The sequence below is a fragment of the Mus pahari genome, chromosome 17, assembly GCF_900095145.1.
Source record: "Mus pahari chromosome 17, PAHARI_EIJ_v1.1, whole genome shotgun sequence".
In the NCBI taxonomy this organism is placed as follows: Eukaryota; Metazoa; Chordata; class Mammalia; order Rodentia; family Muridae; genus Mus; species Mus pahari.
The window spans coordinates 44,872,274-44,895,822 of NC_034606.1; the positions used below are offsets into that span (position 1 = coordinate 44,872,274).

Here is a 23,549-nt window from a genome sequence, read left to right on the forward strand (position 1 = left end):
GCTAAGGCACTCATGCCCACATGGCCTGTGGGGTTTGTGGAAGCAGAATTTGCACAGATAGCCCAGGATAGCCCCATTGCAGGCCAAGCCAAGCCAAGAACCCAGTGAGCCCAATAATGGACCCTTGGGCCAACAGAAGCTTCCCAAGAATCACTTTGTCATTCAGTGATCTCCTGGGACTGACCCTGGAGGAAGATGCGGATGTGTTGGATTTGGCGACCCTTGGAATGACCCTCAGGAAGAAGAGAGCGTGATGCCCACATGGTAGAAGAAGGGAGTAGCTGGTACTAGGCCAGCCAGGTCACTGGATCCCCATCAGTATGCCTCAGATGGGGCTGAACTGGCACTACGGGCTCTGAGCTTGAAGTGGAGGCTCAGGTCCTAGCTGACTTGTAGCTCCAGGGAGCCTGAGAGCCAATCTACTGGGCTGCCTGTGCCTCAGTACCTATGCAGGGAAGAGTGTGGAGGAAGTGCTTGATAAACGTTTGTGGATGAAGAGCAGAAGTCTGTTTCTGGCTGACTTAAAACCGCTATATCTTTTTTTTTCCCTTCTGTCCTGATGAGCCTTAAGTGGTGGCCGGCCAGTGGTTGGCTAGTCACTCTGCCCGGGAGTCTCCCGCAGGCACGGATTACCATGCTATACCCATGTATGGCCACCAGAGGTCGCCCCGCACCGCCGGCAGCAGAAAGCGGTTGGGTTGGTAGACTCACAGAAGTGGGGCAGGATGGTTGGGAACAGGGCTGAGGAATTTACCAACAGAGTTCTGGGCTCCTCAGGTGGGCCTGCTCCTACTTGACATCATGAGTTTATCTTCTGTCGCAGCAGGCCCAGCTGGGTCCAGCTCACCTGGATGATGTGAAGGTGGAACTGGGTGGTGCTGGTGCCCCAGGACGTGGGCTTAGTACTTATGGCTCAGGCCCTGCACTTCTGGGGCTCCAAGCCCTAGCTAGAGACAGGGTTGGTGCCAGGAACGTTTGGTCCTAGGGAGAGGGGAGGGGACCAAGCTATGCTGGGTCGTGCAAGCCAGGGTGGAAAGCTGCTGTTATCAAGACATATGGGGAACTTTGGGTCTGGGGGTTTCCTCCCAGGTCATCAGGCTCAGGGTACAAATGAGGGCTTTGGTGAAGAAGTAGCTGCTCTCCAGTGCCTGCAGCATGGTTTGCAGCCCAGCTCCATTTTGGGCTGGCAGGACAGGTTCTTAAATGGTTCTCTATCCCCATTCTGATGCCTTTCTGCCTTTAAGACTCCCTGCCCACCGCTCCAAGGTTTTCCTCCTGCCCATAACATATGAGTCTCACCCCAGCCATCATGGTTCTGTCCAGACTCATAGCATCTTCGACTGAAAGCCTGGGACCCTCCTCACTTCCCTGGGGCCTGCCAAACCTCTCTCTCCCAATGAGATGATTCGTGTATGCAGCCCCTGGGGCCAGTGCTTCTTTGGCGGTCTCCCTTCCTCCATGTTCCCTGGCACCCCAGCCCAGGAGCTTACTGTTCATGCTAGCTGGGTTTACAGTCAAGGCTCTGGCTGCTTCGTGATAGGAGTGGCCTTCGTGATAGGAGTGGTTCCAGGACCCAGCAGTACATGTGGCTTTAAGCGAGGTGAGATGGGAGGAAGAAGGGAGAGTGTGTGGGGGACCACAGGGGTCCAGAGAGCCTGGAGAAGCAGCTGTGGTTCTGTTCTGAACACTGGATCTACTCAGATAAGAGGCAGAGAGATGGTCTCTGGTCAGGCACTGGCTCACCGCAGCCTGCCTGCTGGGCTGACTCTGTTGCTAGGAATCCTTGTCAACCTCATAGATGCTGACCCATCAGACATGAGATGCGCAGAGCAGGTTGTGCATCCCATCCTGCAAAGGAACAGCCCTGTGTGTTTAACGTTCCAGGTTCCTCTAGGGTTGATCTGTGAGTTCGGGGACCTCCATGCCTCCTACAGCTAACTGTGTTGAACGACAGCTGTGCATACAGCCTTAAGCTTGGTAAGGGACCCATACAGAACAGAAGGTTCCTCTGCTTCTCCAAGTCCTCCAGACCAAGTCCTCAAAGCCAGAAGATTCTGTCCTCAGCATGGTCAAGGAAGACTGGAGAAGTTTCACAAGGGGCTCCTGCTGGGACTGTGAGCCTGTACTTCTGCCCAGCACCCCTAGCTCTGCCAGCTGTCCTTCCATAGTCCCCTTCAGAGGCCTATAACCAGACCACCCATCCATCTATACCTCCATCTTTTCATCCCTCTATCCCCCACCCTTCCATCCACCCATCCCTCTACCCACCCATCCCTATATCTTTCCATCCATCCCTCCATTCTTCTCACACAGTTATCTGTCCATCTGTCCATCCACCTGTCTATCCATTCTTCCTCTACCTATCCATCCACCTGTTTAGCCACCCGATTATCATTTTTTTATTCACTTGCTCATTAGTTACAATACATATTGTTGTTAGATAGTTAGGTTTTTCAAGACACAGTTTCTCTGTGTAGCGCTGTCTCTCCTGAAACACTCTCTGTAGACCAGGCTAGCCTAGAACTTAAAGATCTGCCTGCCTCTGCCTCCTGAGTGCAGGGATCAAAGGCAGGCACCAGCACTCCTGGCTGCATGTTTATTTGTTAGAGACAGGGAGGCACTAGCGCTTTAGTCCAGGCTGGCCTGGAAATCACTATGTAGCCTAGGCTAGCCTTAAATTTCTGACAGTCCTGCTTAAGCTTCCTAAGTGCTAGAATAACGTGTGAGGAAGCACACGTGGCTTGCACATGCGTTGTACATGTGGCACCATGTGCCAGGCACTGGGGATGCACAGAGCACACAGTCTGAGCACTCCTCAGTTACAAAGTAACTAAGGTGCAGCAGGTGCACGTGCCATGGTGGGAGAACACAAGGAACAGGACACAGAATGACTGGGAGGTGTCAGGACTGCAGGGGACAGGTAGAGTGGGGCCTGTCAGACTCTCTCTGTATCCCTGAGCCACTGGCTCACAGTGAGAGCCTGCTCCACTCTGGTGTGTCACAGGACGTCCGTGAGTTATTTCCTCCACGATGTTAAGGTTCTTGTGCAGTCTCCTTGGCCTGTTACACGAGGCTGTTCTGAGAAGGACATGTAGCTGGGGGTTCTGCTTGGTCAGTAGCAAAACCCCTACATGGGTGTGCATGTTCTGGGGGTCCGTCTCAGCTTGAGATGAAAGGTCAGGGTCTGATCCCAGCTCCCTGTGGTCTCTGTCACTGGTCAGAGGTGTGCATTGGCCACCCTGCCTTTCCTTACTTAACTTTGTAGTGCTTAGGTTAGGTAATGGCAGAATGGAGACTGGGGCTCCACACCAGCCCTGACCCAAATCCATGAGCCCCAGCAATGTGGACATCCTTAGACATTCATGGCCACATCTTCCTGGCTCCCATAGTCTTCCTGAGGCAGGAGGATGATCCCTGTTTTGTTCCAGCTGGCAGCAGCCACCTGAGCAGTTCTGAGCTGGGCTCTGGGGTCACAGGCTGACTACCTAAATCCTGCTCTGGGCCTGACTCCTCACCTGTGAGAGAGACGTAGAGGAGGGCAGCACCATCCCAGAATGGACAGAAGAGCCAAACCTGACCCAGGGGATCAGAATGCTCCGCACGGAGTCCAGCGCATCCGGGCACCCGAGAGTCTAGAAGTCTCATTAATAATAACACAAACCTCCTGCCTCTGTGGCTTGCTCTCGCCCCACCCCCACCATCCTTCTAAGGATTGAAGACAGCAGCTGGCAGTGGGAGGTGGTTTCTTTAAATACAGGATGAGAACAAAGGAAAAATAGAACAGGGGGGTGGTGTGTGGCCTACGCCAACTATCCCCCTCCAAACTTGGGGGAGGGACCTAGGGTCCCAAGCCACCAACCAGCTGCCACCAGCCTCTGTGTGTCCCCTGGGCTCTTGAGGAAGTGAGCCTTGCTGTGCATCAGGCTTGTCTGCTAGGACAGGACAATCCTGGCTTGGACTGGGATGTCACCACGGGAGGAGACACTTCCTGCCTGGCTATAAGGTTGCCCCCTGAGAAGCAGGAAGTAGGCTGAGCTGCTGGGGTTTCTCTGCCTACTTCCAAGACAACATGGGGTTTTTCCTAGAAGATTCTCTGTAGGCCCCATGAACTTCGAAGGCTATACCCCTCTAGCTGCCCACTCTCCTTGGTTGCCATGGAGCCCGTGACCAAGTCCTTGCCCCTGCCTCCTTAGGCCAGTCCCTTAGAGCCCTCCACTCTCTTGAGAACCTGTGCCTCTTGGTCTTTGTGGTGCCCACGGGGCACTGGATGCCATTCTTTTCGATGGCTGGTACCAGTCACTGCTCCTCCAGGCAGGGTGCTGGCACTGGGCTTCGAAATGTGTGTGACAAAGCTGTCCACTTCCCCTTGAAGACTCAGAGGGGACTGAGGTGTTCCCTGCACCACAGACAACAGTGAAGAGCCACAACGCAGGTGGATGTGCCTTCTCTCAGGGCAGAAGTAGCTAAGCAATAGGTGAACCAGGGCCATGCCTGGAATGTGGAGCCCCTCAGGACAGAGGTAAACAGAAGCACTGAGAATGAGCACGTGCCAGGAGCCTCCTGGCTGGAGTTGCGTCCTGGCTAGATCTTGGGCTAACGAGTCACTCTCTGAGCTACTCTCCAGTAGTTCCTCTACTTGTAGATGACAGATGGCAAATCTTTCTTTTTTTTTCCGAGACAAGGTTTCTCTGTGTAGTCCTGGCTGTTCTGGAACTCACTCTGTAGACCAGGCTGGCCTCGAACTCAGAAATCTGCCTGCCTCTTCCTCCCAAGTGCTGGGGCTGCCTGGCTGGGATGGCAATTCTTGACTCAAAGGTCTGCTGAGGATTACACGACATGTCACAAGGAAGGAAGCCCAGGGGCCGTCAAATGCAGGACTTTGCCAAAGGAAGAACCCTTCCCCCAGAAAACGCTATGGCCCAGTTGGGTGCGACTTCTTCAGGCAGCCCCCAGCCTCCCTCCCTGGGCAGTGACGTGTGCTTTCCTGAGCCCCACGTTGTTCCTGGCCAATGACATCCTCCGTCTTCCCACACCGCTCTCAGCTCTCTATCCCACTGGCCAGCAAGCACTGAACTCTTTGTGGCTATACCTGCTCTTCTTCAGCTATCAGCCACCTTGAAGGGGAAGTCCTGGCTGACCATGGCTGGCATGGACCTCAGAACACAGACACCTCCTGGGGTCAAGAAAAGAGACCCCTCCATAGAACCTCAGTGAGCTGGCCCAAACAAACCTTTAAGAAATAGACATAGAGCCGGGCGTGATGGCGCATGCCTTTACTCCCAGCACTTGGGAGGCAGAGGCAGGCAGATTGGTGTGAGTTCCAGGACAGCCAAAGCTACACAGAGAAACCCTGCCTCAAAAAACAAACAAACAACAAAACAAACAGAAAGAAACGAAGAAAAAGAAAAGAGACAGACTTGAGGGGTTGGAAAGACAGCTCAGCAGTTGGGAACAAGGGTTACCTGAGTTTGGGTCCCACGGTGTGGCTCATACAAACTTACAGGTAAAGACACCCATGTACAGATAAAATAAAATAAATGTCTAAAAAGAAAAATGAAGAAAGACATAGGCGTGAAAAGAACTTACCAGAGACACCTCTCAAAACAGAAACATGGCTAAAATGGTTGAAGGAACTGGGTGTGGTGGCACACATATAGCATTTGGGAGGTAGAGGCTGGAGGATGACCTCAAAGCCAGACTGGGCTACAAGAGACAAACAAAAACAAATAATAGGGCCAGCAAGGTGGCTCAGTGGGTAAGGGCACTTGCCACTAAGCTTGCCCTGAGCTTGGTCCTTGGGACCCCCATGGTGGAAGGACAGAACTGACTTCTATGTATTGTTCTCTGAATGACACACTCAGACAGTGCCACAACCCTAACCCTTCCCATACACACATGCATACACATACTCATCCCTCTTCCCCACAGACATGCAGGCACACACACACACACACACACACACACACACACTCTGGTTAAAAGAAGCTGAGGAAAATCTGGCAGTGATGAAGATGAAGATGACTATACTAAATCGGTGTGTTCCAGACTGCTGGTGTTGAAAGGTGAAACTGGGACATTGGACAGGGATCGTGACATTGATGTTCTTGCCATTTAAAAGGCTCTGAGTTAAAAGCATTTGCTGCTCTTGCAGAGGACCCAAGTTTGCTTTGTAGCATCCACATGAGGCAGCTCCTAACTACCTGTGATTCTGGCTGCAGGAGAGATGCCTTTTCTGAACTTTGCTCTGCACCTGTGCTCCCACCTGCACCTGTGCTCCCACCTGCACCTGTGCTCCCACCTGCATCTGTGCTCCCACCTGCACCTGTGCTCCCACATGCACCTGTGCTCCCACCTATACCTGGGCTCCCACATGCACCTGTGCTCCCACCTGCACCTGTGCTCCCACCTGCACCTGTGCTCCCACATGCACCTATGCTCCCACCTGTACCTGGGCTCCCACATGCACCTGTGCTCCCACATGCACCTGTGCTCCCACCTATACCTGGGCTCCCACATGCGTGCGCGCGCGCACACACACACACACACACACACACACATGTGCACATAATTAAAAATAAAGTAAATCTTTAAAAGGACCTCATGACCTAGCTGGAGCATCATGGAGCAAATCTCTCTTAGCCAGGACGACAGTGGGTGTGTCTGCACATACCATGTGAACTCCTGTGGAAAGAGTCTGTGAGAAACCTGGGTGACACACCTGGCCAGCCCAGGAACTGGGAGCAGAGGTAGTCCCTTCTGGAAAAGCTGGCAGTGGACACCACTGGGTCACCTTACATAGTTATGACTAGAAAGGGTTAGATCCTGACTGCCGACGGAACCTGTTCCTCTGCCAAAGGCTGCACCCATTTAACCTGACAGTCCTTGGGACCCGGAGGCCTTGGTTAGCTGTTGGTGTTGTGCAGGGTGTTTGGAGGAAGATAAACACAAACTCAATTACGATGGCCACTCCAGCTGTGGAGAAACACATCTTTTAATGGTCTATCTCTGCTCCATTCAATCTAGTACTTGTTCTTGTGCTGGGGCAGACTGGGGTGTCTGACTGAGAAGCGAACGTGACCTTTTCTCTGTTTAGAAAGAAGGCAGAGGACTGGGCAGTAACTACAGGAGCACCCTGTAGAGAGTGTGTGTGTCCGTGTGGCTCTCCGCCTTGCTTCATTTCTGCTTATTTATTCTGAGTGTGTGCAGGCCACAGCATCTGTATGGAGGTCAGAGGAAGACATAAGAGAGGAAGCCATTGTCTCTTACCAGCGTGTGGGTCCTACAGATTGAAGCTGGGTCATCAGGTTTGACAGCGGACAACACCACCCGCTCAGCCATTGGGCCTGCCTCCACTTTATTATTCGGGACAGGGTCCCTCATTAGCCTGAAACTTGCTAATATAACTAAACCGGGTTGCCAGAGAGACCCAGGAATGCTCCTGTCTCAGCCTTGTCACCTGATGGGTCACAGGTGCATGCTGCTGCCACTCCTGGCCTCTTACACAGGTTCTGGGGATCACAGTCAGATCCTCAGGCCTGAGCAGTAATCACTTTACTGAGCCAGCGCCAGCTCCTGTTGCATGCTCTGTACGTTTTAAGAGGGTTTGCAACTTGGAAACTTGGCTTTTCAGCTGCCTCAAACTGTAGTTTTGGGAGTCATGTGTGGCTCATGTTAGCTGAGCCATGGAAGTAATAATAAATACGCCTTATATGTACAGCAATAGTTATAATTTCTATGCTCACCTTGTACTGAAGAAAAGCTAAGGCTATATCTTGGTTTGGCTTTTTTTGTTGTTTTGGTTTTTTGTTTTGTTTTGTTTTGCTGTCATAATAAAATATTGTCAGAAAAGTTTTAGGGAGAAAGGTTTATTTTAGATCTGATTTCCAGGTTCTAGTCACTGTGGGGAGGTCTCTGTGAGCTTGAAGCAGACAGTCACATCCCAGCCACAGTCAAGAGCAGGCAGCTTCTCCACTCTTACACATTCAGGACCCCTTTTCCAGCAATGGTGCTGCCCACAGTGGGCTGGGGCTTTCCACATCCATTGATTTAGTTAAGATAACCTCCCACAGACATGCCACAGGTTGTCCCAGTGTGGACAAGCCCTCACAGGGACTCTCTTCCCAGGGGATTCTAGGTTATGTTGACAGCTAATGCTAACCATCAGAGGTGTCATTAAGTAGTAAGCTATGGTTTTATGTGGGGGGGGGGGGCAGGGAGAGGGCACTTAGTCTCTAGCTCTAACAATACCCTTTTCTAACTTCACCCTTAAACTCTAATTATGTTTCACATACTGTCAAGGGGGAGGGGGAGGGGGAGGGGGAAGGGAGTAGGAGGGAAGAGGGAGGAAGACGAAGAGGGAGAGGAGTAAGAGGAGGGAGAGGAGGAGGAGCAGGAGCAGGAGGAGCAGGAGGAGGAGGGTACTTCCCAGAGAAGTACCTACTATGGTGCCCTGTCACCTACCTGCCCAACAGTGGCCACACAACCACACTCCCTGGGAGCAGGAGGGGGCCATTGGAGTGACAGCAATGACCATGGTGACATGGGGTTGCTGCCTGTGGTCCTGTGATACTATATGGGTTAGGCACTACATTAGCCTCATCCTGCCCAGATGTGCCAGCGTGAGCTGGCAGGGGAAGTGTCACAGTAGTGGCCCAGTGCAAACCACTGGGGTGCCAACTGTGCAAATGACCAGCGACCTCTGGGGACAAGTGTCACACTCACTCTACAGACAAAGCAGCTGAGGCCTAGAACAGAGCAGGGGGACCAGATATGGGGACCCTGGGCCCATAGTCCCAGTCACCACTCCACCTTGGCTGCTGGCTAAGCCAGCCTACTTGCCAGCGCCCACGGGCAGCAGATTAAGGGATGAACAGATGCAAGGCAGGCGTTCATCAGCCGCAGCTATTTCAGGCTGGGGCCCCCTCACCGCCTCCTGAAGCACTCCCACCTGGTCGCCCCTTCCAGTCCCCAGTCCCACGTGCAGGGCTGTCATCTCTCCGGCAGCCACCCCAGTAGGAACAAGGAGCTGCCTCCACCCAGCTCAGGAGGGCTAATTCCTGCTGCTCACATCTGGCCAGATGGTTGTGGTGACACTTGTCCAGGCCTGTGCCCCGTGTATATGCACACACACAAGCACACTCGCCCCTCTCCAGGGGCACTGGCCTTCATTGCATTACTGTCCAGTGGATCTAATAACTGGGCACACAGGCAGAGTAGAGCAGAATGGAGCCCTTGTTCCAGGAAAGTTCAATACACCACAGACTAAGTTTAGTTTTTGGTCATTTTAATTGTAAAAACCAAGACGTTTATATAAATTAGACCGCTGTGTAAAATATGATTCACCCTTCTACTAAAACCCTTCTTCCCACACTCAAAAAGAATCTAGAAAAGCCAGCAAGGTAAGAAGTACAAATCGCATGCGGTCCCTGATGAAGTCCCTGGCAGGCCAGGTTTCCCTGCTAACAGCGGGGGGCCTCACGGTGAGATCACTCCTGGCCCAGGTGTCTCACCGGGAGCTCAGCAACACTATGACAAGTCGCTCTACACCAAGGCCCCAGCCTCAGCCACTCAGCCGCTCTGGTGGAGATGGTGTGAAAGGTTCACGTGGCCCGGGCTGGGAGAAGGGGACAGGAAGACTGTGTGATCCTCGGGCCAATGCCAGGGCTGTGATCGGCTGGTCCAGTAAGATGTGGTAGGCTGTTCAGTCCCGGGTCAGGCTGGGGAAGGGGAGAGGAAACCCTTTCCCCAGTGACAAGGAGAGACTTGCCCTGTGTCTCATGAGAGGAGTCTCCGGCTGACTCCACATGGCCACTAACAACAAGGGCAAGAGATACTTCCCAGCAGTCCTTGGGGCAGAGGGGCTCTGAGGCTGCTGGGATGGAAGGTGGGACCAGTCCATTTCAAGGAGAAGAAGCCCGTGCCTCACCCCCTCACCTGCCACACCCCACACCTCATGCACACAGAGATGCCTGTCCACAGCTCAGAGCTTGGAGACAACCACGGGATGCCTGGGAGTGGAGAGGTCACCAAGTGGACACTCTGGGTGCAGCTCAGGAAACTGGTACACGAGGACAAAAGAAAAGACTTGACTCTCCTCGAGAGAGCCAGGCTCTGCCTAGGGGAGCCTGGGGAGCCCCCCCAGCCCAGAGGACAGGTGGGAGAGCTGCAGGGATGGGGGTCAGGAGCACTTCCACACACACACGGCCAGGGTCCCCCCGAAGTACAGGTACAGGAGGTTCTTCACCTCGTGGGTGATCTCAAACCCAAACCCCTCGCCGATCACCACATGCCAAGAGGAGCCGAACTTCTTGTCCATTGTCTCCTTGATCATCTTTGCAGCACTCTGGAAGGGAGAGAGTGCCGATTAGGGACAGTGACGGGCACATGCCAGCTCCTACCCCTGGAAGGAGAAGCGTGGCACTGAGCTCTAGGCAGAAACAGGCTGCTGCCCCAGGTATGCCTGCAAGATCACCACAGATGTGTCTACAGTCCCTCCTGCAGGGGGACAGCACCCGGACACCTGTCAGGCAAGTGAAGGCCGGAAGAGATGGTGGCTTGAGGAAGGCTGGGCTGAGGGCTGGCAGTGTCACTCTGGGTTCCAGACCAGCACCAACACCCTCAACTTCGAACCCAGAGAAAAGGGCCCTAAGGCTGCCATGGAGACAAGCGGAAAGAGGAGAGGGGGGTGTGCTCAGCGTGAGGCAAGGCAGGGGCTGTGCTTGTTCCAGCTCCTGTGGCAGGCCTCAGAAACTCCCCAGTCTGCAATGGCTCTCCATTCCCATGCAGGCTCTTCCCGAAAGTGTCCTTCAGCATAAAGGGGCTGGAGTCCCTAAGCATTCATTGTGTCCCCGCCACCTCAATAGCTCAGGAAAGAGGCACCCCTCTCCCCCGGCCTACAGACTAGGGCATTGGGTTCAAAGCCGACACAGCCGAGGAGGCCTGCAGAGGGGACGTGGTCACGCCACCACCCTCCTCTTTCTCACCATGGCCTCATGAGTGGCACTGCTGTGCTGAGACCTGTGGCCACAGTCCCAGGACCTCGAGCAATACCTGTTGTGGAGCTGGGACTCCGCCCTTTCTGAATGGATGGATGGATCATGGATAATGCCTGGCAGGCCTCTGCTCAGGGCTGGGATGGAGCCCAAGAAGAAGCCCTAACCAACAGCCCACTTGAAGAGCCCTGGGCAGAGGTGGTATGGAGACCCCGCTGGCCTCCCTCCCTCAGGGGCTGGGTGTGGCCCTTGGTACCCTGGCTAGAACCACCCTCTTCTCTCACTGGCCTTCCAGAATAGGGACCACCTCCAAACAAGGCTCTAGCTTTGTCCCAGCAGGACAGTGGACCTGGCTACAGGAGCCATCCTAACACACGCAGGGTCCCCAGAGGCACGAGGGGCCACCTGCACTGATGCCAATACCTCATTGTTGTTGGAGAATTTCTCACAGGCTGTGACACACAGCTCCATGGTCTCCACGCGCATCTCCTCTGGCATGTCCGAGTGCTAGAGACAGGGCAGGGGACAAACAGAGAGAGGCTTAGCTGGGACCTGGCCTTCCTGGACAGCCTCTCAGGTTTAAGCCTGAGGTATGGACACTAGGTGGCTTCCCTGGCCCAGCCTTGGGCAGGCGATTTATTCCTGGCTGGGGCCTACAGCTGGGGAGGACCAGGCACGATGGCAATGAGCTACAGGCTGTGGAGCCTGTGCTGCTCTGCCAGGGACATGTGTGGGAGGGAGTCCCACCAGAGGAAGTGGGCTCTCTTTCAGAGCCAGAAGGGATGTCCGAGCCATTCCTGGGGCCCTGCTCCCCTCTGCTCCTGGGCTCTTCTTTCTCAGGCAGTGAGCCAGGTTCCTCTTCCTCCCATATGGAGGCTGGGCCTGTCTTCATCCTCTCCCTGCTCAGCCAAGCCTTTCCTCCACACAGCTGTACCTTGCAGGGGTGTGGATGGGGGGTCATCCCCTCCCTGGGCTCTGGTCCCACTGCCCAAGTAAACCTCGCTCCTTGGCTTTCTTGCCCTGGCATCCAGATCCCCTCCTTACTGAGCACCTTGGCCAGGGCCAGCCTCAGTCCTCCACCACAGGGCGTGCCTACTGCACCTCAGTCACTGGGCAATGGTGGTCTTAGCACTTTCCTCTGAATCCACTCTCCTAAGAACAGTGAGTGATTTTCTAACGACATGACACCCTACATCTGTCCCCTCACTGCTCCTTGAACCTCAGGACAAAAGCCACATTCTTCACCATGTTCCTCAAGTGGCTGCCAGCCAGGCCTACACAGGCTGACCTCACCTCACACCTGCCACTCCTCAGGGGTTCAAGTCAGCAATGTTGGTGACAACAAACTTGTCCCACTCAGCCTCCTCTGCTGGCTGCTCCTTTGAGGGACAGATGCCTCTTCGGGTCCTTGCAAGGCCCACCACCTAACTTGATGAGGGTCGCTGATCTGACTTCTTCCAGACACTGGCCTCTCTACCAGCTCAGTTTCTCTTTAGAGCACTTATTGCCCACCATCTATCTGCCCTGTTGGCCACTATCTCCACAGCGCCTAGACCACGCTTGGCATACAGCAGGCAACCTCAACATAGCTGGTGATTGAATGGATGGATGAAAGAATGAATCACTGTGACAGTTAATGTTTGGGGTGGAGCCAGCAGAGCCCTGGGCTCCTCACCGAAAGCTCCACCCACCTGCAGGCAGTGGGGCCCCGGTGGCCACTTCCCTCCCTCCTCAGGCTTACCCTGACCAGAGGGAAGGTCTGCAGCCGTTTATAGTCAGCCTCCTCTTTCTTCCCTTCAGTCTCTCCCATGATCCTCCCAGCGTGCCCTCAGGAGGAGAGTAGGGATTTCAGGAGGTGCTGGGCCTAACAGTTACAGCGCCCCACGGGCTCGGGAAGCAGGCCTTGCCAACTTGGCAGGAGCAGAAAATGTCTTTCCCCAAGGGGTGCTGCAGAAAACAGGAAAAGCAGGAGGGGAGAGTTGGCTTCAAAACCACACATCACAAATTAGAAATGTCTCAGTGACAATCTGACACCTCCCCATCTCAACGCCTCTGCCTCCTTTCCCAAATGGCCAGCATGTCTGCAGACGGAGGGTGAGTCAACTGCAAGAACACACTGTCATTGTCAAGACAGATACTAACTGTGGGCCAGGCCCAGGATGGAGCTGTAAGCTACCAATTAGCAAGGACAGTTTCTGAGTGCCAATGACAGCCTGTCTGGTTTGAAGGACGCCAAATACACAGGTGATCACTGACAATTGGGGCCTGTCACAAAGCTCTGCAGAATAGGAACAGTGCTGTGGTGGCCTCCTTGGCACACCCCGTGCCTCGACGGTCCTTGCCTCTTCTCCCCAGGCTTTTCGGTCCTGTCTCTCTAGCTGGTCCAGGAGCTGGAAGGCCCAGGTGCTGGCACCAGTTCAGCCAATGAGCAGCAGCACAGCCTGGGGCAAAGGAGTTCTCATCAGTGACTGGGGCCACACCCATGGCACGGGACTCAGTGAGACAGGGCAGTGTGAAACAGACACCTGGGTGCCAGCCAGGCAGTGGACCTGGGTGCCAGCCAGGCAGTGGCTGTTCCCTGCCTTTGGCCTCCAGGTGACTCAATGAGAGTTCTAGACCTTCCCTCACCCCTCACCCAAGACAGGGTTTCTAGACTCTAGATTCAAGCCCCTCTCCACCAGACTGGCCATCTGATGACAGGCAGGGCTTTCCAGAGTCAGGGGGACTGCAGCTTAAATGAGCTCCAGGCCTGCAGAAGCCAGGGTGCTTCTTCATCAGCCTAGAAGGAAATCAAAGGGCTTCCTCACTTGGGGTCCTGATGTGCGTGTGCAGACCACTGCAATGACGAACTGTCCTCAGCAGTTCTCAGAGGACAAACAAGGCTACACATCACAGCAGCATGTCTGAAAGCTAGATCTCATTAGATTCCACTGCAAGGCCACTGAACTCTAAGTGCCCAGCATGGTAACCAAGAGGTACAGACACAAATTTTATGACAGTGGCTGTCCAGGCTGGCTTGGAAATTTTGGACTCAAATGATCCTCCTACTCCAGTCTGCGAATAGCTGGAAATACAGACACAGGCCTGGCCGAGAGCAGGTGACATGGGCTAGCTGTCATGTGCCAGCCTGGTCCCAGCACTTGGTCTTTGTGCAACGCTCCATGCTGACAGCCTGAGGTCACTCAGCTCAGGAGGAGCTCCTGGCTACAGCGCTGTCCTGGAGCAGTTCCCTTACTTCATGCACACCGCACATGGGTCCTTGCTGTACACGTGACCATGAGTGTGACTCAGATGCTCAGATGACCTGCAGTGATTTAAGCGCTCCATCTCCTTCCCAGTGCCTGTGGTCCTGGGGTGACTGCGGTTTGGCTTGGTTGAGCACTGAGTACTCTCTCCAGGCTGCACTATACTCTTTTTGTTTGTTTGTTTTTGTTATTTTGTTTCTTTTGGTTTTTCGAGACAGGGTTTCTCTGTGTAGCCCTGGCTGTCCTGGAACTCACTCTGTAGACCAGGCTGGCCTTGAACTCAGAAATCCACCTGCCTCTGCCTCCCGAGTGCGGGGATTAAAGGCGTGTGCCACCACCGCCCAGCTGCACTATACTCTGAATTCACACCTCTCTGATGCTGCCACCACTGTTGCCCCCCCACACACCCCCACTAGTGGATACCCTTGAGCAAGGCTCAGAGCTTGGCATGGATTCCACCATTCCACGACGCTGGTGTCTTCTGACTTCCCAGGGCACAGATGGCTCCCCTCGTCTTCCAACTCTGGGCATTTGTACAAGTTGGGTGTTAGCAGGTTTTGTTTGTCTCTACATAGGAGCTGGCTGTTTACCATGCACAAGCTCACTGCAGTTTCTAGTCAAGTTTCTTGTTCCATGAAATCCAGTGGGCCACTCATCTCTGCTCACCAGCATTAAAGCCTGTCTGCCATCTTGCGCTCCCAGCTTTAGTAACGCCACTTCACTGGCTCCGGAGCCACCCTCATATGGCATGGCACGGTGTGCCAGGGCTCTCCACTTTGTTTACCTCTGAAAATCCCAAGTGGGAACGACTTAAAGTGGGGGAGCAGCTGCTCAGCATCTTCCACTTACGTGTTTCAACTCAAGTTGATTCATCCTCAGAGCTAAGAAAGGTTGCCAGGCAGGGGACGGGCGGGGGGTGGAGGGAGAAGACACAGAAGCCATCATGCCTATAGCCTCAAAGAGAACCTATGGAGGCTCACAGGACTCCAGGGGTGCTATCAGAGCCCATCCTTCAGGAAAGTCTCCAGCATAGTTCTAGGGAACAGCAGCATGGAGAGGAGAATGCTAAGTCAGACCATTATTGTCTAGGGACTGTGGGTATAGCAAAGCACTTGCTTACGAGGTGAAAGGCTCTGAATTCAATCCCTAATGCTGCAAAATAGATATATAACCCACAAGCCAATGGAACACTCAGGTCTAGATGCCGGTTCTATAAGAGAATGGAGTTCTGCCTACTTCCTTGGCTTTGGAGGTCCGAACAAGGGACTGCAGCCAGGCCTGGGTTTCTCCAAAGAGGTGGCTGACACAAGCCTCCTGTGAATGGTGTAAAACACCCACTGTTCTGTAGTTCTGGCTGCTCTGCCCTCTAGGGCGATCCTCCCTCCAGCTAGGACTCAGCCAACATTATTCAACCAAATATGCTATGGACCGTGACTCACGAACACACATAGCTTTTCCTAATCACTGCATAGACTCTTGGCAATGCAAAGGGGTAAGATTCATGGAGGAAGAGAGATCGTTAGAGATGACGTGCTTCCTCACAGAAGGGAGGGAGATTCTTATGACCCTGTATCATTCTGGTGCAGCTCCAGTTCGTCAGCCACGATTAGCACACCCTACTGAACGGATGCTTCCCAAAATAGCACAACTGGGGTTTTAATAACCTTATCAATCTCCCGTGTGAATGAGCACACGCCTGAGAGAGGCTGCGTCAGACCAGACCACATTTTAATAATGTAAGTGTGCCACAGTCAGGGTACCAAAAGTTCAACCACATGCCACCTGGTCCATGGTGGCACTTGCTCTCCCCACAGGACTCCTTTAATATTCCATGGAACCTCACCAGGACATACACACAGGGCTGCCCCATAACCTTGTCAAAGCCAGTGCACCTGTCTGGAAGGTCCTGGTTCTTTGTGACACTGACCTTAAGTCACTATTAGTTACTCTGTTTCTGAGTATTTGAGGAGAATCTTTAAGAGAAGGGACATGGTCTCTAGAAAGTAAAGCCAAAAGTATCTTCAACTGTATGTGCATGTATGTGTGTGTGTTCATGTGCCTATGTGCTAACACTTAATGCTTGGCACATTCTTGGCCTTTAGGCTTATAGTCCGCTACATAACCAAGACACTACAGGACCCTTTTAGAGTGTCTGGTAGTGTTGGCAACAGTGATTCCAAAGGCAGGTTCGGCAGGTGGGTCTCAGTCACACCAGTTCTGATTCTGACAGCTACTCAACTTCATGTGGGGACTGAACAGGCGCTACCTCACAGCTAGGATCAGCAGCTGTTGCTGGGGTGACAGGAAGGGGACCTTTCCCATCTTTCTTCCCAGGAGCCAATCATACACTAGCATTTGGCCCAGCAGACTCTTACTTCCTCATTCCCACTGAGGATCAGCCTCTGCTTTCACACTGGAGGAAAAGTCAGGAGGTCACCAGTGAAGCCTGGTGGACGTATGGAGGTAGTGGCATGGCTACATTCCACTTCACCCTCCCCAGGGAACCGGCTTCCGACTCTCAGGCCTCTAGGGAAGGGAGAGCAGGCATCTGAGTTCATGGAGCTTTGGTAGCGGGTCAGGGTCTGAGTCCAGATCCAGCCTCCTGACCTCACCTTCAGTGAAATAACTCCAATACTGGCATCCGCCAGGTCAGCCACCTATTGTGCCTGCCTCCGACTTCTACCAACAAGGGGTGGGTTCTGTGACCACCACAGTCAGCAGAGTCACAAGTAGGAGGGAAAAAGGAAGTTTGCTTCAAGATGATTAAGTAAGTAGCTGGTGTTCCTAGAGTCTGACCTAGAGTCGTTTATTTTAGGCATATTTAACAATAGCAATTTCACAGTATGGTGAAAATGTTCTTGGTGGCAATTAACTCAATCCCATACATACAATAAAGCTTAAGGCATGACTGCATCAACTCTTTGTAAGGTACATGTGACATTATTTTTCCATAAAGATGGTTCTGTAGATCGACAAACTCATGATTAGGGTCTTGGGGAAGATCCAGTATGATCTCAGCTACACAGCTAGGACGGCAGTCCCCAGGCTGCTTCAGCCTTCTGGGCAGGATACCAGGTTATACATTCCTTCCTTTAGAAGTAACCTTGTGTTTTTAATAGTCCAGGTTCCCTTTGCTTATCTGTAACCACAAGGACCTCTATGGCGCCCACATCTCCCCCTTTTTAATGTTTTAAGGAGAAAATTGTGGCTGTAATAGAGGGCACAGTTGAATGCCTTGCCTGCATAGCTAGTCTATTATAGACAAGCATAAGAGAATTAATTATAAGGCTAGCTAACAGAGGACCAAGGGAAGAGGAAAGCCATCTCAACCATGCTGGCCATTCAAAAGCTACTCGAGAGATGTTGTTTATCTCTTAATGCAGAACATTAATTTAACCATTGATAGTATGAGAAAAATCTGGCACATTAAAGCAATACATGCTTTAAGTAAATCTTAGTAACCAAGATTATGCTTGAGCAACAGCTAATCTACAGTAGCTCTTTGTAAAACTGGCTTCTCCAGGCCTCCCACATGCCCACCCCAGGAACATGCATCGGGCACCTTGGTCATCACGTAAATGCCTTTTCTGACATGCCCACCCTCTGTCTCTACAAACAAATGAGAATAAAGCTGGCAAGATGAGGAAAAGGGTCCAGGGACATCAACAGTCAGGTCAGGTGAGGAGAAGGGTTACCCAGGTCAGGCCAGAGTGAGGCACAAAGCCAGGGCTGCCAGGCTGCCATTCTCCAATCTGCCTATAAGAATGTCAGATTCCTGTGATCTAGATGGGTGTGGTGGCACAAGCCTGTAATCTTGGCACTCCGAGGCCAGCCTGGTCTATATAGTAGGTTTCAGATTGAACAAGGCAACAGACTGAGGTCCTATCTTCCCTCAACCCTTCCCGAGGGTTTTCCCAAGACAGGCTTTCTCTGAGTAGCCCTGACTCTTCTGGTACTTTCTCTGTAGACCAAGCTGCCCTCAAACTCACAGAGCTCTGCCTCTGCCTCCAGAGTGCTGGGATTAAAGGTACACACCACCACACCTAGAATGAGACCTTGTCTTATAAAACGTTTCTTAAAGTAAAAGGAAGGAGGGCAGGCATGCAAAGGCAATCGCACATAGTCAGGCGGGATAGGCAGGGATAGGCAGGCAGGCTAGCCATCACGTGCTGTAAACCAGAGAGAGGTTGACAGTAAGGAGGAGGTAACTTCAGTCTTTAAAAGAAGTTACTTTTCTACATATACAAAAGCTGTCTTCTTCGCTTTTTTGTTTGTTTGTTTGTTTGAGACAGGGTTTCTCTGTGTAGCCCTGGCTGTCCTGGAACTCATTCTGTAGACCAGGCTGGCCTCGAACTCAGAAATCCATCTGCCTCTGCCTCCTGAGTGCTGGGATTAAAAGTGTGTGCCACCACTGCCTGGCATCTTCTTCACTTTTAAAAAGGTCTTTACTTTTTCTCAATCACACTGAGGCCAAGGGAAAACTTCGTTATGCTTTGATCATGGAGAGTGAGGAAGAAGAGGGAGGGGGGGAGAGTGAGGAAGAAGGGGAGGGGGGGGAGGAGAGGTGGGATTAGAAGAGACATCTGTTGACTTCTTGAGCTAAGCGACTCAACATTTTCTTTGTCCTACACCTCGTGCTAAACGACAGTGACTCACACCGTACACCCCCACAGACATACCCAAATTTGAATGCGTTCCCAAACCTTTTCGTAGGAGACAAGTGAAATAAAAAGTCATAACCATGACAGCCATGGACTGTCATGCACAAAAGCAGGTGCTTACGGCACAGTTTACGCAGGCTCCCGCCCCACTTCTACACTCAGCAGAACAGATTTGAACGAAAGGAATTAAAGGTGACAATATCACAGGATTAAACTGCACGCAGCACTGATTTATTTCCTAGGAAACCGCTGACAACTGCTAATCAGCAGTCACACCTTACAAGTGATCACAGACTCACCATGTGTCCTGAGTCCGGACTAGACCCCGCAGCTCGGGGGTACAGTCTCATTTACTGTTCCAGAATGAGTATTCCACTGGCAGGCACATGGCAGGAGTCCAAAAGATAGCCAAAATGTAGTTAAAGTATATATCAGCGGCCTCTGAGAGGGGAGAGGGCCATTCAAAGCCATCCAATGATGCTAACTAAACACTGCAGCTGGGATGGCTCAGCCTGGTTTATCGCACAACCATGAGGGTTTGAGTTCAGATCCCCAGCATCCACGCAGACAGCTGGGTGCAGAGCTGGAAACATAGCCCCCCCGGTAAAAATGCTTGCTGTAGGAGTACGACACCTGCCTTCAACCCTCAGAACCCAAGTGAAAGGAGAGACCCAGCTCCAAAAAGTTCCCCTTTGACCTCCACGTGCACACCGGGGGAGCATGGGCATGCTCGCACCCCCTCTTTCTCTCATTCATGAGTGCACACAACCAGAGGTGTTTGGGTGCTGTGCTATGTGCCTGTAATTCTAGAGCTGGGGACGCAGGGACAGGAGGATCCTGGGACTTGTTGGCCAGCCAGTAGAGTCAACTAGTGAGTGACAGGTTTGAAGAGAAACCCTAACAAAACCATAAAGTTGCAAGTGATTGAGAAAAATACCAGCCAGCCATCTTTGACCTCCACACACATGTACACACACGTGTACAGGCACTCTTACACATGAAACATGTAAACACACACACAACTTTTAGAAACATTTATCTACTTAACACTGATCTTCAGCCAGAGCCCAGGAGAGGGATTCTACACACAGGCTCTTAAAAATTCATCACCCCCGTTCGAGGCCAGCCTGGTCTACAAAGTGAGTCCCAGGACAGCCAGGGCTACACAGAGAAACCCTGTCTCAGAAAAAAAGAAAAAAAAAAATCATCACCCCTAAAAACCTGTCAGACAGACACTATTTCTTCTCCCTGTGTTACCACTGAGGAGCACATGGCCTGAACCAAGCGAAGTGACTTTCCATCCAGCTGAGACATGGAGGGCCAGAGTCCCACACCAAGTGTACATGACTTCAAGTCCACACTTTTGACAACTCCACTATAACTAAGCAAGAGAGAGCATCGATGAAAACTGACCCAGGAGTTGTGGTCCGTGGCAGAAAGGCAAGAAGGGGATTCTGTCATGTGGACATGGGAGGAGACTCTGGACAGAGAAGCAATGCAGTGGTCCAAAGAGAAAGTTCAAGGCTTCCCAGGACTGGGAGAAAGAACACAATTGAGAAAGGTGGAAAAAAAAAAAAAAAAAAAAAAAAACAAAAACAATATCAGACAAAATAAAAAAAAAAAAAAAAAAAAAAAAAAAGCTGGTGTTGGGTTGTGGAAGTGGAGAGAGCCCCAAAACCCAGGCATAAAAACATGGATTCTGTTTTTGCTCTCACACAACACAGGGTGGCTTTGAACTCACTGAACAACTGAGGATGACCTTGAACTCCTGATACTGCTGATACGGCCAAGCCCTTGGGTTACAAGCATTGCCACCTTGCCTGGCTCCTTGGAGCTTTCAGGGTGGCTGGTAGCACAGAGGTTGGGGGGTTGGATTGACAGGGATGACAGCTAGGAAGCTACAGGGATAGAGGCCAGAATGGTCTCAGGAATGGGGAGGGTGTTATACCCCACGGAGAGAGAATCAAGGTAACCTGCTAACTTTCTCAGTGGGATGAGCCTACCAGAGCATGGAAGAAACCAGGCAGAAGAGATGGGCAGGTGGAGGCAGGCCAGCTTAATGCTAGCAGCTGGCAAAATGCAAATGGAGACATTAAGTCAGGAGGAAAAGATGGCAGAGTCATGGATGGTTGGAAAAGATGGCAGAGTCATGGATGGTTGGAAAAGGGAAGCTATGAATCCAGCCCTCACATCCCAGTACCAACCTCTTCCAGTTTCTTCACTCCTGTAGCCCAAGAATCAGCCACAGGGGAAATGCAGAGCCAGACAGCAGGCCTGAGGCTCATCTGCAGACAGTGGCTACTGAGTGGGATACTGCACAGGAAAGCACTGGGCTTCTCCAGGGAGGGAAAGTGAGAGGTCGTAATAGACAAAAAGAAGAAATTAGGGGGTGGAGGAAATGGGTCAGTTTATAAAGTGCTTGCTACAAAAGTATGAAGACAGGAGTTTTCTTCCCAGCACCCGCGCGTAAAGGGCTGGGTGCTGCAGCCATGCCTGTGAGCCCAGCATTGGAGAGGCAGCAGGGAGAATCGATCCTTGGAAGCTCACTGGCCATGAAGCCCAGTGGTGAGTGCCTGGCATCAAAGAGGGAGACCCTGCTCAAATGATAAGGTGGAGAGGGATTGTGTAAAACACCGAATGTTGACTTCCAGCCTCGACATGAATCTGCACACACAGGAATGCACATACACACAGAAAAAGACAAGTTAGCAAGTACCTTCTACACTGGACTGGACCCTTTGTACTTCAATTGCTAAAGGAGATGAGCTTCAGACTATTGGCTTTATAGATGTACTGACTGGTGTCCAGAGAGATCTCAGGTAATTCTTACAAATGGGAATCCAACTTAGGTTTGCCAAGTTCTTTGCTTTACATAAAAGGTTAGGAGAACACACATCCTTAGAGGCGCTGACAGTTAAGTCCCAGAACATCATGCTAGGACGGCAGAGTCCAAAAGGCCTTCGCGACCATTCAACCCAATTTTATAGATGGGAAGACTGAGTCCCCCCTCAGTCGGGCAATAGCCTAGAATCCCTGAGCGTCGCCAAATCTCCAAACCAAGTGATCTGGGACGAGGCGATTTAGACCACCAGTCAGCAGCGAGGTGGTGCGGGGACAAAGTGCAGTGGGAGTCAAAACAGAGAGGATGCGAGGGCGTGGGGCTAAACAGGACCCAAGATGAGTGAGGAGGAGCGGCCTGCAAAGTGGTGGAGGCGCGCAATGTCACTGCCGAACTCCGTGGTCCCCTACGTGGGACAAGGGGAGGTCCTGGGCCGGGAACCGCGGGCTGGGGAACCTAGGTGGGGCCTCGCGTTGGGCCAGGCCTTGCCCGCCCCGCGCCTCCTCCCGCCCTCCCTCAGGGCCAGCCCTCCCCGCCGCGCTGCCCTCCCGCACTCCGCGGCCTCACCTGCTCCCGCGGGGGCCGGAGCCGAGGCCACTGCCAGCGCACCCCCGCCAGGGTTGTCAAGGAGCGGGCACGAGTGTCTTAGCAACCATCACGGAAGTCCCGTCCCGTCACCGGACGTTGACAGCAATTTCACTTATTATTGGTGTAGAGAAGTGCCAATTAATTCCGAAGGGGCCTAGGAGGCCAGAGCTTACGCGAGGGGCGTGGCTTAAAGCCCGAGGAGGTGGGGCTTCGCTCATAGTTGTCTTAAGCCTGCCAGTGCAGCTGCGGACTGGCAGAAGTCGTCTTTGTAAAGGAACAAACTTCGTAAAGCTGTATTGCCCTGGGAGTTTTTGACATCGAAAATGACAAATGCAGTTTGTTGGTGTCGTGACGCTGATCTGCTATTTTATGAGGACCGCAAGACCCTGATAACCATCAGAATTTATGTAGTGTTTTAGTCCTTTACCGTGACTGTCTCATTGATTCGCAACGCAGTGCTTACTGTTAACAGCATCCGTGATCCCGTCTGAACCAATGTATAGAACTAGAGAGACTGAAGGAAAGAATCAAGGCATAACCTCAGAGAAGGATCCCAGATCTTTCCCTTGTGCAAACCCCCCAGGGTCGCCTTGCACCAGGGGCTGGGAGACACCTGTACCATCAGATGCAGCTGTCTGGAGCCTGCTTCTGATTCTTGGAAAGAAATGACCAAAGAGTGTTGGAGCAGCTTGCTGAGGGGAACAGGAAGAATGGATCAGAGGGTCAGTGGGATGCCCCATAATCCAAACATTTACTCTATATATACCATGCACTCATTAATGAAGCCCCACTAGCTGGTGATTCCGCGGAAGGCACAGTCCAGCAGGTAGGGAGCCATGAGAAGAAATGGAATCGGTTCCACATGCTTCTATAGCAGAGACTGGCAGGGTACTGGCTCTTTTTAAGTGTTACACCGAGGTGGGCAGAGCCCAAGATGACCAGAAGGCTTATGGGAGCGGGACAGCGGTAGCTCCAGGAGGCCTGGGTGCAGGGTCAATGTAATAGGTCAAGTAGAGGGGAAGACAAAGAAGGAAGCAGGGTAGAAGAAAGAGGTTTGAGACACACATGCCCCCTGGTGTGAGGTGAGATAGCGTCATTGCTGGAGAGCTTTGGGGAGGGCGGTAACCAGGTCTGATCTGTGGGTTAACTTAACTTGAGTGTACAGACCCAGAACACACACACTGGGCTTGGTTTGAGACTCGGCAGCAGGAATTCAGCTCAGCGC

At 52.4% G+C, this 23,549-nt stretch overlaps 1 protein-coding gene across 1 annotated transcript; it reads right to left on the minus strand.

Annotated features, from left to right (window-relative positions):
• Positions 1-9,262: 9,262 nt before the first annotated feature.
• On the minus strand, positions 9,263-22,412 carry Dnal4 (dynein axonemal light chain 4). Its single transcript, XM_021216890.1, has 4 exons — positions 22,304-22,412; positions 12,733-12,938; positions 11,415-11,498; positions 9,263-10,342 (listed from the first exon to the last, which is right to left on the minus strand). The coding sequence occupies exons 2-4, from the start codon at positions 12,799-12,801 to the stop codon at positions 10,178-10,180; spliced, it is 318 nt and encodes a 105-aa protein (XP_021072549.1). The 5' UTR covers positions 12,802-12,938; positions 22,304-22,412; the 3' UTR covers positions 9,263-10,177.
• Between the last annotated feature and the right edge of the window lie 1,137 nt (positions 22,413-23,549).